This window comes from Aythya ferina (genome assembly GCF_964211825.1).
Source record: "Aythya ferina genome assembly, chromosome: 14".
NCBI classification, from domain to species: Eukaryota; Metazoa; Chordata; class Aves; order Anseriformes; family Anatidae; genus Aythya; species Aythya ferina.
The window spans coordinates 8,326,847-8,342,333 of NC_140312.1; the positions used below are offsets into that span (position 1 = coordinate 8,326,847).

At 37.7% G+C, this 15,487-nt stretch overlaps 1 protein-coding gene across 14 annotated transcripts in view; it reads right to left on the reverse strand.

Annotated features, from left to right (window-relative positions):
- EBF1 (EBF transcription factor 1) overlaps window positions 1-15,487 on the reverse strand; it is a gene marked incomplete at its 5' end in the record, with an annotated part of 274,881 nt that overhangs the window by 19,033 nt on the left and 240,361 nt on the right. For all 14 annotated transcript variants that reach the window (XM_084536052.1, XM_084536053.1, XM_084536051.1 and 11 more), the window contains one exon: window positions 14,411-14,499. In XM_084536052.1, the coding sequence (XP_084392178.1) occupies window positions 14,411-14,499 (89 nt within the window). The remainder of the gene's footprint in view (window positions 1-14,410; window positions 14,500-15,487) is intronic.

Here is a 15,487-nt window from a genome sequence, read left to right on the forward strand (position 1 = left end):
GAGAGGGTACTTAGGGATGATGATGTCATTCATACTTCCTTGACTCTTATGTCTGACCTCCTGGCTCTGCCTTCTAACTTCCTACTCTCATGGCTACTTGCAAGAAAAAACCTCTTCTACAGAGTCAAAATACTGAACAGCAGACTCCAGTTCCTTTCTTCACCTTGCAAAGGTCACTTTCTGCAAGTTCAAGTAAAAATTAAAATGTTTTGTGCTCAAAATTTGCCTTTCTTTTTCAATGGGTGAAACTTTTGATATACTGATGTAGGATATGTACTAAAACTAAGTTTTAAACTTAGAATTTGTATATGCACTATACAATAATAATAATAAACGAATAAACATAAAGTTGTGAACACATCTTTTTAATTCTAATGGCAAAGATAGCATTTAGGTAGAGAGCCATTTAGAAGGATGCCACAGATCTAAAATGCCAGTCATCTAGCTTGGTATACAAGAGTTTCAGCCTGCCCAGCACCTCCCATCTTTCCATATCTACAGGGAGCATTGCATTATTGTATCATTCTCAGCAATTATATTTTTATAAAAGACTCGTAAAAGGCATTCAAAATGTAGAGATACTCCATTTACTGTAAAACCGAGCAAACTAAGCCAGCTTCATGGGAAGTATAAAATAGCAGGGCCATTTCACTAGAAAGATTTTTGTACTCACATAAAATGAAAACTTTTCTACTAAACAAACAACTGAATTGTTTCCATATATTATAATTTAATCATACTGAAGAAGTAAACACAATATCACAATGACAGGAAGCAAAATGAGAGAAAGACAACATAGTTCAAAAAAAAAAAAAAAAAAAAAAAAAAAAAAAAAAAAAGCAGCTTCTGCTTACCACTGCCTATAGGATGGAAGTGCACTGAATCAGTCCTGTTACTGAATTTCAATGGCAATTTCCAGAAAATAAGTCTACAGTGGGAGCTAGAACCTTAGTTTTTCCAAGCCATTGTAGTCTCATCAGCCTCCACCCAGACTGAAAATCACAGCCTAACTCTACAGCACTAAAAACAGTCATGCATGACCTTACCACCTGCTCCACAATGAGCCAACCTTATAAATAAAATATAGAAAGCCTATATGAGGCAGCAGGAAGAACAAACACTGATGTGCAAATGTGAGCAGGCATCTAGCCATAAATGTTGAGAATCAATGATTAAAACACCTCTTAACCACAAAGGTGATAAATGAATAGCAATAAGGAAAACACACCCTATTCAAAAAACCTCCATTGGAAATACTGATGACAAAAGAAGGAACAAAATGATGGTGATCATCTGTAAGTCTGTCACTGCAAGTCTCCCATCTTACCCCTGTTATCCTCCCGTTAATTTGATGTACTTAGACACACACAAAAAAGTATCAGCCTCCTTTTTTAATCCACACCACTCATGCCGCTGGCCTTCATTTCCATAAATGATGGGCATGTAACAATGGCAACTGAATTAGTAGCTGGCACAGATGTGTACCTCATCTAGATACACAGTAACGTGGAATAAACTGGCATTAATATAGTTGCACTGGAATAACCCTTTGAATAAACTGACATTTGAGAGTCTGGATGCTCCCACCATATTATCATCAACTGAAGCATCTGGCAAGTAATTTGGACAGTTCTGTTGCTGAAAGCTCTGGAGTTCTCTGCTAATGTTAGGTCTCTAAGTCAAAGAGAGAAGAGTGGATGTGTGAAAGCTGATAAGCAGAACTAAAATCACTCTGCCAGCGTTTATAAAAGTGTCCCTCTTTTAGGGAATTTAGCCAATGGTGATTGAATTATCAATTGGTGATTGATAAAGACTCTCAGCTATATCTCTCAGGTGGCTGCAGAACTTTTGATTTTCCTAAATATGTTTCCAGTATGGATTTCCCCAGATAAATACACCAGACAAAGGCATTTATAGCATTTAGAGATGGAACTATTCAGAGTTGTCAATTTTTAACCCATGAGGCCATACCCACACAGCACAGGATTGGTAGATATTACTACATTCTATTCTCATATCTGTTTACATCCTATAGCACATCAACTGGTGTCTGGTTGCTGTCAGTCATATTTGGAATTCTCTAACACTCTTATTAAGAAATTGAGTAAATGGTAATTCTCTGGCACCTTCTATAGCATTTCCCACGGGTTATCTTGCAAGCTCACACTGTGAGGATCTAAGGACAGATCCCCTCAGTATGAAACACAGCAAAAGCATGAAAGGAAACACATTTTCATGCTGTACAAGAGGTTGCAGAATTTATCCCAACAATGCAAAGACCATTTTCTTCTGCACATGCTTTTCCTTAGTTATGCAATCCCCTCTTTCAAACTATGATCAGTTTGTCAGATCCAATGAATCACTAGAAGACAAAATAATCTATAAATTAATCTATAATCTAAAAATTATCTATAAAATAGATCGTGAATGGATAAATCCACGTAAGTACAATTCAGTGGCTAACACTCTTCACCACCTTTCTTTACAGAAGTTCCTCCATCCTACCAGTTTACAGTGACTCATGCTATTCCCATCTGTTTAGGTTACAAAAAAGTTTCCCAATTTACCCATGAACACGTGAACAATAGAGAACATTAGATTCTTCTCTTCCATCTGATACAAAGGTTGGCCCGAGTGACCTGAAAGCATATTTCACACACTAATTTTTTCTTATATGCCACATCCACCTGCAGTCCCTGGGCAAAACACACAAAGAAACATGCACAGAACAATCTCAGATAGGAAACTCAAGCACTTCTTTTTGAAAATTTACCCCAAACCATTTCTACCAGCACCTACAGTACTTTGAAACAGATGTTCATTATTGAGTTTAATGAGGTTTTAGTTTTTTGTGTCTTTATTTTTGCATATAGAAGACTTTGTGATAGTTCTTCCCCTGCTCTCCATAGTATTAACATTCCTGTCTCTTGAAAACAGATGAGAGTTGCAAGGAAAAAAAAAAAAAAAAAAGAGAGAGAGAAAAAAAAAAAAAAAAAAAGAGTTATTACTCACAGTCTTCTCCTGACCATTTTATACCCATATATTTTTGGAAAGTTGTCAAAGTCCCCTTATGGAAGAAGAAGAATGTTTTAAATTATTTGAAGGGTCTGGACTTAAGCAAACTTAAAAAGAATTTGGTAAAATGAACAGAGACACTAAATTCTGAGACTGTCGTTCAAAGATCCTGCACAGGCTGTTTTAAAAGCTTTATTCTGCAGATTATATTCTTGTGCCAATTAGAAAAATTCCTGAGAATACTGGGGATTAAAAAAGATTAAACATGCCTTGTAATTTTATATGTGGTACAATGTAGATATCCAATTATGTGTTTGTAACAGTGAAAAACATTTTACTTAGCAAATAGGCTGATATCTTTTTCCTGTCATTTTTATGCACAAAGAATTTCCAAACACAGGTCAAGTTGTATCCCTTTTAAATTGTTCTCCTATTAGGTCAAATCTGGAATGTATTGGGTGGCATAATTCACTTGACTGCATTTAAATCTATAAAGATATATAATTATGTTTGGTATTGCAAGGCAAGAATGTAATCTGAATTCAATCAGCAGAGCTATCTAGCAATTAAAGTGTAACTTGTATATATATGTGTTTTGTCTGTTTCATTTTCAGAATTGTTCTGTATTAGTGCTTTTACCCATATAAATATCTGTCATATGTACACCAAACTATGTGTTTTCTGTAAAAAACACATGCTCACCTATATGAAATTAATTAAACAATCCCTCTGCATTTTGTTTTAATGAAGACTGAAAAAAAAAATGACAGAATATTTTTAAGATCTGTGAAACTGTCACTCTGTCAAATAATGAAGATTTTTCTCGATTGTGTGCTTCAGGTAGGAAGTGATAGTAGCTAGAAATTGAGAGTTCAGGTTACTTTTAATAACAGGAAGAAAACTGAAAAATAAGACACACTGAAATTCTGACCTACAATGATATTCCACTATGTTCTGTAGAGAGAGAGTGCATAAAAATGTTGAAATAGAGACTGGAATAACGTAGGTAGATTTTAGTATTACAGTTAAAACACTGCTCAGTCATAACCTCTACAAATGACTACTTTCACTTACATTTTATCATCGGTATAATTAAAAGAAGTCTCTTGAAAGGGGCATTCTCATTACAACGGAGGACCACTTCAGACCCAATTGAAATGAAAAGACAGAGCATAGATTAGGTGTAGATACCAAGTGGTAATTTCTAGGGAAGCATAAAATGCCAAATATGTAACAATTATATTTTATAACTATGTGTTCAAAAGACTTACAATATTTTATTATACAAAGAGGCTTTAGCTCAGAGAGCTTCATTGAAGTGCCTCCTAGTATATATGCTAAAAAGCATTCAACTTTTTTTCATCAGAAGAAAAAGGTATTTTTCTCCTGATATCATTTTTTAAAAATATTTGTCCTTAAAAAGTCAACTAAAATTATCCAAAGTGAGTATAAATGTTGAGTAAGAGTATATGTAAAATATTAAATTTATCTGACATTTCACAGTCATATGAATATCCTTTCCTGAATATTCCCATGATATAAAAGCTTGTACACCATTTTATACTACCTAGGGCTCCTTTTTAGTGGTGAGTGAAAAGATTACTATTTCCATTTCACCACATATTTTATGGAATTGCTTCAAAATTCACCACTGATTTTTCAAAACACATTAATATTTCAGCAACTTTTTTGATCATCAAAAACTCTTAGTTTTAAGCTGCAAAACTGAAAGAAAATTCAGATTACCAAAACATTCATAAAATTTCTTTCCTGTTTATAAAATAGTACTCTTGCACACATTTTATTTGTCAAAAGCTCACACTGAAAAAATTAAGCACTTCTATTCTGAAAAATGCTAGGATTTCCAGAGACAGGATACTAAGTCCAGATGAAATTATGACTATAGAATTAGTAAATACTCATCCTAAAGAACTAGTCCTACAGAACTAAATTAACTGAGACAAATTCCAAAATTTCTGTATCTTAGATCTCCCATATATGAACAAAAAATGTGCAATATATGTGTGGCACTGCTTTAAAAAATACTTCTGTTTTGTTTCCATTTTCTTCTCAGCAAGCATATCAAGTGTCATCTATAGTCAGAAATAGATTCCAAAACATTCCTTAAAACAAAACTAAAATGCATATCTGTGTTTACACAAGTAGCATGAGATTGTATGCTATTGTACTTAGAGGACATTTCAGTCCAGTTGAGTTATATCAACATAAGTTACATGATTGACTTTTACAACAGAAAGAAAAGGTTGTACTCCAACAACGGTTATTGCCTCAATGGAAAAAAAAAAAAAAAATCAATGAAAGTAAAATGAACAAGAGATTTTGTCTGAGTTGCAGTTAATACTACTGAAGAGCTATGGATATTAAAAGGTCAACAAATAAATTAGTCCAAGTGTTATGAAATGAATGATTTGGCTTATAATTGTATTGAGTGCAAATTGTTCACTGCCTATTAGACCAGGTAATTTTTAACCATGGAGCCTCAATTACTGTTCCATAAGCAATAATATAGTTGTAAGAGCCACCGGTTCGATCGAGTGACCTATGAGACGCGCCAGGACAGCTGACTTTGCTATGATGGATCACTGAGCCTGATCTCCAAATGGTGCCAAACCTTCCCTTCCCGTGAGGAGATCTCATAAAAGAAACATTACTGCTTGATTCATTTTACCAAAATGTTTGAGTTTTCAAGTGTCAGCAGTTAAGTATAGATTGTTAAACTCTGTATTTCTTAGAAGAATTACGACAACAGGCATCCTATTGCTTCCAGCACTCTGCTAAATGGCATCATGATGGTAAGGAGGATGCTTTTTCTGCTGCTCAATTGGACTGTGTTGTGAGAAATACACTGCAATCACATTTTACATCACCACGTAAACCACTGCCTAACACCTAAAACCAGGCAAGAAATGGAAACAGTAGGTGAGATTATAGACATTACTTCACACTTCTGCAATGCCCTGCATTCAAAGATCTCAAAGCACCACTTTAATGGGAACCAATTAAACTTCACAACGTACTCTCTAGGAAAACATTCTCTCTCCCCCATCTTCATCAGAAACAGCCTTAACAGGTAGCTGTTTGGCTGAAGTCACAATGGTCTGTGGTTACAACCGAGGCAAGTTTTGTAGGGTGAGGTAATATCTTTTATTAGACCCACTGATACAGGTGAGAAAAGGTACAGCCAGCATGCAGGAAACAAGGCACGTGCACCCAAGAGCTTGTCTGTTTTTTTTTGTTTGTTTGTTTGTTTTTCCAGTTATATCAGTTAGTTTAGTATGAGATTACCACTCCCTACAAATCATGATAGCCTTAAACAGGGAAAAGGAATTAATCTGATATTGCTTTCATGCTATGAAGTAACATCCATGGCACCTCATGAGGAGGAAAGGCAGTAGCTGTGTTTCCCCATTGCTCCTAAGGGCATGGTGTTCCTTGAGAGTCAGTGCTGGAAATACAGCAATAAAGGTCTCACTACACTTCCCACAGGACTGGGCCTTAAAGGACAGCAACTGTGCAATAACTCTGCGTATCTGCTCTTTCTTCACAGATACAATAAATTGAAGACGTAAATGCAATTCCTGAATAATCACATAATCTGTGTAGTAGAAACTAAGCTAATAAAAAGCCTAATTAGAATAGATTGTACCACATACAACCAAATCCTGTTTATATTGTCACTCTGCTATATTTTTGATAAATCACTACATTCAGTCTATTGGGAGGGTGATTTTCTATTTCATCTCTCCATTGAGCAAAAAAGTGCCATGTGACTGGAGTCTGAATTTCAATTTTACCAGCATACAGTTGAACTGAATATTATTTGGCACAATGCAGTGTACAACTGAGCCACTAAATGGCTGATTTACTAAATTATTATTAGATGAGCCCTTGCTGTTCCAAGTGAAAGTGCAGTCACTGTCTCTCTTCATGGTGTGTTCAAATTGTTCTGTGTTTAAATATTCAGCATGAGGCTAATGTGAACTGATGAACTGAGACTACAAACATTCACTTTCAATACAGACAGAGAGACAGAGATGCAACATATCATGTGGCCTGCGGAAGTGAAAATGATTTATATTTAAGGATGCTGCTGTCTACTTCCATTACTAAAAGATATTCTTAATTAGCTTTGTGTTTGAATCAGGAGTTTGGAAATGTAACTAAACAACTCCAAAAAAGAAATAGCTGCATGGACATGAAGGCTTCAGAATTCTGGTGAAGTGGTACATGAGCCTGGGTCTCTCTGCCAGTAAAGCACATGAGCTGCCACTGCAGTTGCATACTTCACTATCTTTAGTATTTGAGTTGCAATTTAAGAGCATCACTTGCAATTCTGTCTGCAGCAGCAGAAATCCTGCAAAATGAAGATGACTGACCATGATGTGCAATCTATGACTTTTTGACACAGAGGGGAGAGGAGGGAGAAAAAAGAATATATATATATATATATATTAAAGAATATATATATATATATATAAAAGGTTAAAAAAAAAAAAAATATATATATATATATATAAAAGGTTAAAAAAAGAAACAATTTCTTTACTGCCACCTGCTGGAGTAGACAATAACCCTTTGTCATACAAAAACAACAAGCATCTTCACTTAGAGGACAGTTACAGCAAGCATTTAAAATACTGTGATCCCAGACACTTACAGTAGATTAGAATTTTTTATTGGTGCTGTGTTGCCATAACAACATAAAGACAGCAGATGACTTAAGCTAAGCTTGCAAAGCAAAAGGCTGCTCATCTGGCAGTTAAAATGAATACAGTTCACTTCACAAGTTCCCCATATGGACCCTTAGTGTATGGTAATGAGGATACCATATGGTGGAAGAAAATGCACAGAGAACAATTGTGCTCTACTGGATGAGTGAAGTGAGCAGGAAGTTATGAGGAAACACAGGAGAGAGATTTCTATGTGCTCTCTAACTCACGGGTTTCTTTCAGAGGGGGGTTCTCTCTCTTCTTAATCTTCCTCTTAATATATACATGCATAGAAATGACAGAGAAACATATTGTACATTTTGCAACATCATTCATCATAAACTGTCAGCTGTGTTTGTAAATCAGCCTAGTAAGATCTTATAAATTTGTAATTCTTAAAAGGTAAAAGTGCTAAGTTTTTAGACAAAGTGCAGGAAAATTTAAGCACTTCTGACAAGTAGAAACATTAGTGGTAATCATTTTAAAAATGCTTGCATCTTTCTGCCTGCATGTTTAGCTGTAAATAATGCCGCAATGAATAAAAGCTTTAAAAAGGGGAGGGGGGGTATGAAGTAGAATAAATATTTTTTATTTCCAAAAGAATAACAAGTAATAGTTGATCAGAACCATATGCATGCTAGATTCTGCTGTAAATGTACATATGCTATACCCTACACTGTACTAACCGGATCCTAAACCTGGTAAGACAGCTTGCTAAAGGCTGCAAAGTCAATTTTGTACTACACATGCTTCATAAAAGATGAATATAAATGCATTAGTTAGACACGGTGAGCTAAATTAGAAGGTCAGGCAGGGCTGGAAGGGCTGAAATATCACACAACCAATGACTGTAATTACTCTTTTTTTAAGTCTATTAAGTGGTGTTGTTCTATCAAGGCTCAGGGGTATAGGACATGAAGTACAAGATAAAGTAATGTGTATTTATTACTCCCACGGGATCAATTTACTAGATATTTTCAGCTCCACAGAGCAAAATACACAAATGCAGCCTTTGTTACTTTCTTCAAACTGTGGTTTGTTCCTTCAAAGCTCTGTTCCTTGAAGAGACCACGTTTACCTGTTTGGTGCCTTCCTGCCACCCTCAGTTCATTGTTGCATTTTAAAATAATAACAATAAAGGATACAGGACTAGACAAAGACAAGGATCAGTCTTACAGGATGCTCAAACAAGTGGTTTGAGTTGCTCAGACGGAATGAGCAGTCTAGAAAATCCAACCCCAGGCATGATTTTTACCCCAAGGCAAAGCAGGAATCAGGAATGGAGAATGGCACAGAGCTCCTTGTCATCGTGTTAGCCCTGATCTATTAAAAGTTTTGTCATAGATTCTAAATTACACCATCTGCTCTAATCATTTGCTGAGTAAATGCTGACCCACTTATAAAGAAAACTCACTGAAATGTGCATGCACGCTGTTGACCTTCAGAAAGGAACGGGCTCCTTGCCAGCCACTTGTACGAGGCTTTGCCCTTCAGCGAGCAATGTGGCTGTCTCTCAGCTCTCCCTCATTTCGGACTCTTTGTGTATTCCCAAAGATGCCCCTTCACCTCTGACATGCAGCACCCCATAAGAAGGATACTTCCATAGTGGCAGCAGACATTTTGGTCATCTATTTCTCAATAGCTTTGAAACTCAAAACCCAAACTTTGAAAACTGAATATTTTCAACAGGATAAATTGAAAATCAAAACCAAACAAGCCTTTCAAACAACTAACTGCCCAAACTGTTAATAAATGAAGAAAAAAAAAAAATCCAACTGTGAAGGATTCAGTGTCAATCTTAAATCTTGTCTCCCATTCCTAAAAATTTTACAGTACAGCATAGAAACCACCAAGCACATCTGATGCTTTCCTTGCTATAAAGATGAACTCCATCAGCTCCTCTTCACATGCCTCCTCTTCCTGCCTATACTCATTATACAAGTTTTCTATGAACCCCTTTGTTACACTGGGTGGAAAACATATACATATGACTAACTTAGGTTAAAATAGCATGAAAACACAGTATCTTGGGTGAGCAGACGGAGATCCATTCAGGAATTTCCACCAGGTCTGTCTGAAGAAGCAAACCTAAGTTGCTTTGGCTTCATTGCTATTTTAACCTCAGCCAGCAAGCCTAGGCCAACCCACCCACGTTCAGAGACAACCTCTGTTTGTAATATAAACAATTCTCATGTCACAGTGGATAAAGGGCAAATCTCTGGGATTTCATGGGGGAAAAAGACAACTATATTTGGCAGTCACTGGTTCCTAATAACCACCTGTCTTCTATTAGTGTCCTAATGAGGAGGTGGGGTATGTCTTGGGGTCTAATGACTGACCAGAGGAAAGGAGCTGAAGGGAAGGTGGAGCCTGGTTACGTGTGCTCTCTGCTCAGCGGGGAGGCCCCTGTGTACTAGAAACAGAGGCTCCACTTTCATCTACATGAAGGGAAACCAGAACTAAAGGTCCCTTTCAGGAAGGATGAGGGGTCTCTCAGAGAGCGCATTTAAGCAGCAGACTGGGAGGGAGAGGACATCAGATCATGGAGGGGGTCGATGCTCTGACTTGCTTCTCCAACACAGAGTGAACAATCATGAGCTTAATTTAAATAAAAGTGATGAGTTGTAAGAGTGGTGAAAATGGCAAATAAATTCTAGGAAATTGCATATAAAGAGGAATCGTTGTTATTAAATCATTTAGGATGGATGTGTTTCAAATCTAGCTCACAGTTGAAACTGTTTTACGGCTGTAGCTGTGGAGTTCTAACAAAATTACAGAATCTCATTGTATCTGCCAGGGATTTATTTTAAGGATTGTAGGATGGTTACATAAATGAACCTCAATAGATTCAACATGTTGTTGTGATCTGAACTCTTCAGTGATTTCCACTGCAGTTATGTACACACGAACCAACAATGCATGCGTTTTTGTGTGCTCATATGCAAAAGCAGGAGACTGGGAGAATGCACACGCACACATGCAGACTTTCTCCCCAGCTCCACAGGCAGCCTTTTTGCAGACTGCTCCTCCAGGACAACGATACAATTTCTTAACATTAGCATCATGGTTTTTCTTTTCACTTCTCCCAAGAGATCTCTTGTTTCCTCTGGTCTGCCTCCTGTCTGTATTAGAAAGGAAAGACTATACTACCCAGCACACTCCTGGTACTTGATCTCACTCCAAGCTTTGGGTGCTAATCCCACCACCCCTGTACTGCTTGTTTCTCCTCTTGGTGCATGCATCTGCGCGTGTGTGTGTGTACAGACAGGCACATCTGCTAGTGACAACCCTAAACTGGTTACTTTTTCTGCTCTGTACACAAAGGGAATGGGACTGTGGCCCATAGCTACCAACATAGCTGAGCTGCCAACATCAGCTCCCACTCTTTCTTCAGAAAGTATGTATTGCATTTCTACTTTAAACACATCTCTACTTTTCAACTGTCATCTCACTACAGGAGGATGTTCTCCAAAGGAATTTGGCCACTCACTGAAGCCAAATTTGGCCACTGGGAGAGACAAAAAAAAAAAAAAAAAAAAAAAAATCAAAATCTGGCTTTTTTCTTTGCCTACTTCCAGCAGATAGTTGGAACATTTCAAAAAGTTCATCCCATGCATGGACACTGAGTGGTTATGAAAACTGCATTTCTAAACTAGCGGAGATCAAACTTCTGAAATTCAATGCCTCAATGGTTTTAGAAATGCCTGTTGACACAAATATGGCTGTTAGCTCCCAAGCTCTGTAGTAGAGCATGTGCTAACATGCAGTTGGTGGCCTCAAGAATTCTCCCTGACTTCAGGATAACTCACACAGCAGAACCCTCTTGTTGGTCTCGTTGGGAAGTACTGCATGGCCTTTTGAACACAAACAGCGTATCCAGTTCTGTTTCTTAAAAATCTCTAACTCATCAGAAACGTTTCAATGGAATAAGAGACACAAACCCTAGCAGCAATTATAGAAATGTGTTTTGTTTTACTTATTTAACAAATAAAGTACAACATTTTCAGCGAGCAGAAGGCAATGATATGCACTGGCAGAACAATGGGAAAAATGGAAGAAAGGATATTTAAAGCTCTGAGCTCTCCTCTCTGCTGTCTTACTCTCTGTCTCTCTCATACATTTGCCCTCTCTGCCCGTGGTTCCACTGTGGAAGCCATATGGCTTCCAACTCTTTTCTAAGTAGCCACTGAGAATTGTCTATAGTGGAATACTGCCAAAGCCCTTCCTGGTTTAATGACATGGGGAAGAGCGCTGTGCAGTGCTCACCCAGCACAGAGACTCGCTGCGTCCTTGATTATGATTCTGGAGCCAGCAAGCGATGCTGGGAATTGAACCATCAGTGCCTCAAATGCAGAAGTCGACATGTGCCAACCCCTGCTGCATTCAGCCTCTGTGTGTGGCATATTAATGAGTCTTGAACTTGAGGTCCAACCTTCAAGCTTGCACACAAGGAATTATCCAAAGACAAAAAAGAGAAAAAAAAAAAAAAAAAAAAAAAAAAGGAAAGAAAAAAAAAAATGGTCCTCTTCATCCCTCTAACCTTGCAAAGAAATACTAGTTTCTTCCCGAAGTTTGTTCAGTTCTTTAAGCAGTAACTTTTTCTTTCAGGGCATCAGTTGCACTTCTGCCTCTATAAATACAATTTATCTTGATTTAAAGACTTGAAAATCTATCTCGAAAAAGTACTCAGAAAAAATACATTAAGCCAAAAGGGTATGTGAGGGGACAGATGACTCAGTATTAACCTTCTTTCTCATACACTATCCATAACACCTGCTAAATATTGGAGTCAGGATATGGAGCCAGATGAAGCTTTCTTCTGCCTGTTTTTATGCTTTATGACACTAGATAGCAGAAATGTGTGATTATTAGTGAAGGAACAGTCTTGGTCTAAATGGGAAAAAGGAGGATGTAGAGCCTCATGGCTACTTTCCCATATCAGGAAAAGAAAAAAAAAAAAAAAAAAAAAAGCGTTGCTGGGCAACCCCCTCAATGCCATGAGCATCTGAAAGGGAGACCAATACCTGTGGAAATCAGTGCTGCATTTCAGCATCCATGTGCATAACCCAATCTGGAATTGCTCAGTCTTATTTTACTTGAATTTTCTCATTTAGAAACAGAAGCCACAAGCATTTAGTAGTCAGCTGGAACATTGGGTACAGGGAAATTTGCAGCATTTCTTTTGGTCTTGCAGATAGCTGGTACGTAATGAAGGCTGACCTCTAATTTTCTAAGAAACAATTCCTCTCTGTGTGCCTGTTTAATGACAGAAGCACAATACAGATGAAAGATCCCCTCCAGAAGGATGCTCTCTTGCTTTGGAAAGGGTTGCACCTCTGGAGGGAAATCTGACAACTTAGGAAAGCTGTCCTGCTGCAAATCTGTCCAAAAGTCAGAGAAAGGGACAGCTTGTAGAGGATGAACGGAGCCAATGTAAAATGTAACTCTCCAGGACAGCATGTTTTTCTAGTGGTAAGAGGGAAGGACAACACATCATCAACCCCCAAACCACAGCCTATAGCCTTCCTAAGCAAAGATAGAAGACTTAACGTGCCTTTAAAAAATCACATCTTGAATTTCATTTTCGTCAAGAAATAAAGTAAGTTACAGTGTTCATGATCTCTTCTCACCTTAGTAGCACTTTAGAAATGTTAACTAACCAAAGCCCACAAGAATCCCCAATAAAAGCCTACGTACAGCTCGGGAAGCTATGGAAAGAAGGTCATAAGATTTATCCAGTCATGCAGGCTATACTGGATGTGCGTTATTTGAGGGGTCTGGCCTGAAACATCAGCTAAAGCACTGTTCTGTGGCTCAGGTTTGCAGCAATGAACAATGAGCAACCCTATTTCAAATACCCCCACTTTTTCAAATACCCCCACTTTTTCTGCAGCATATCTCAAAACTCACTGCAAATTCTTGTCTGAGCAAGGTGCTGTGAAAGCACAGTATGGCAAGGTAGCAAGAAGGGATGTGAGTGCAGACCCAGATAGCATGTTCACAGTATAACACAGAAGTACCAGAAGCCACATGAACTACCCTTTTTTTACTCAGCTTTTACTTGAAAGAAATCGACAAAGAAGTCTCCCACTTATTTTGATGTGAATGAACACCAAATCATTTTGCTACATATTGCTCTAATTATTTTAGAGATCCTGAAATACATCAGTACACTATTATTATCTTAAATCAACACATGGTGCAGCAGCACTAGACACATATTCCCTGAAGACCCAGATTACTTAATTTCATCAATGGTGAACTCAAAATTATGCAGGTACTACTGTGACACCAAAACTGAGAAGCATCGTTCTGCTATGAGTAAGCCACTCAGGTTCTAAAATACCAACCAAAAATATGCTATTTATAAGGTATTTCAGAAGGCAGAGTAAGATTTGATTTTAAGATAGGTAGGAGATTTTTGAGTCAGCAGTGACTCAGAAAGTCAGAGAAGTCTCATAAAGCCTATAATGAAAGTTACTTGACTGGGCTTCATTGGCCATGCCTCTCCTTCAGCTTAACTGGTTTGGGTAGCAAACTTGGACTATAACATTTACAGAAAGACTTGCATTTTCAGGGAAAATTTCAAAAAGGGCTACTTTCAAACAAAAGCATGCAGTAAACAGTTTTGCCATATTTAATAAAACAATAAACTTTGTACTGACCTTTGGCAAGCGTTCAGGGTCACCAGGGTGCCGGGGGATAACCTTCTGTAACCTTTGGAAACCATAGTCAATGGTGGGTTCGTTCAGAGCTGAAACAACAAACAAGGTGATGTGACAAGTGCATAGCAAGCAGGCTCTGTTGCACTGGAACAATTGGCAATGCATTGCAAACCAAGTAAAGGATCACAGCAAAATCTCCTTTTACTGAAATCAGCACTGACTATGAAGTCTTGGTTCAAACACTGTTTGAGGTTACAGAATCACAGAATCACAGAATTTTCTAGGTTGGAAGAGACCTCAAGGTCATCGAGTCCAACCTCTGACCTAACGCTAACAGTCCCCACTAAACCATTTCCCTAAGCTCTACAAAGGTTGGTTCTGAAGCTTTGGTTCAAACGGCAATGCAAACCTTCCCCCTTGTGTGCCTATGACAAGGTTGCTAGAAAATTTGTGGAGGTTGTGTACACACAATATTTCCAAATAGAAAGCAATTATGATCTCTGAAAGACATGATGGAATTCATCTGATAAGTGCTTTGCACCCTGTGTTTCATGTTACTTTTTTCCTCCTGTTTTCTCGTTATGAGGAAGATCCTTTGCGATGGGAAGACAAAAGAAGTAATGACTAGGGTGTCTCTCTTGTTCCAAATTCTATGATACATTTTATATGTTCCATGTTCAATGGTCATGTATAATTTTGTTGTGAACTACGGACATTTGTCTTGGCAGAGGCTTTATTTTTCACTCATCAAAATGAAGTAAATGACATAATTCCCACTGATTTCAGCAGCCCAGGTCAGACCCAATCAGTGCTAAACTGTTCCAAAAGACCTAATGAATTTAAAAAGACTCATCTTTCTCTCGTCCTTGTCCAGTAAAATGGAGTAGAGAAATGGTGGAGGTAAAACACTTGAATCTTCATGAGAAAGCTGGCCTCTCTGCATTAATCACAGCTCTGACTGTGCCAAGGCTTTAAGCACATGCTTATCTGTAAGCACATACTTAAACCCATTTGATTTCAGCAAAGCAAATTTGAGCATATTATATTTTTCATACGATTGCCTGTAATTACAGGGGA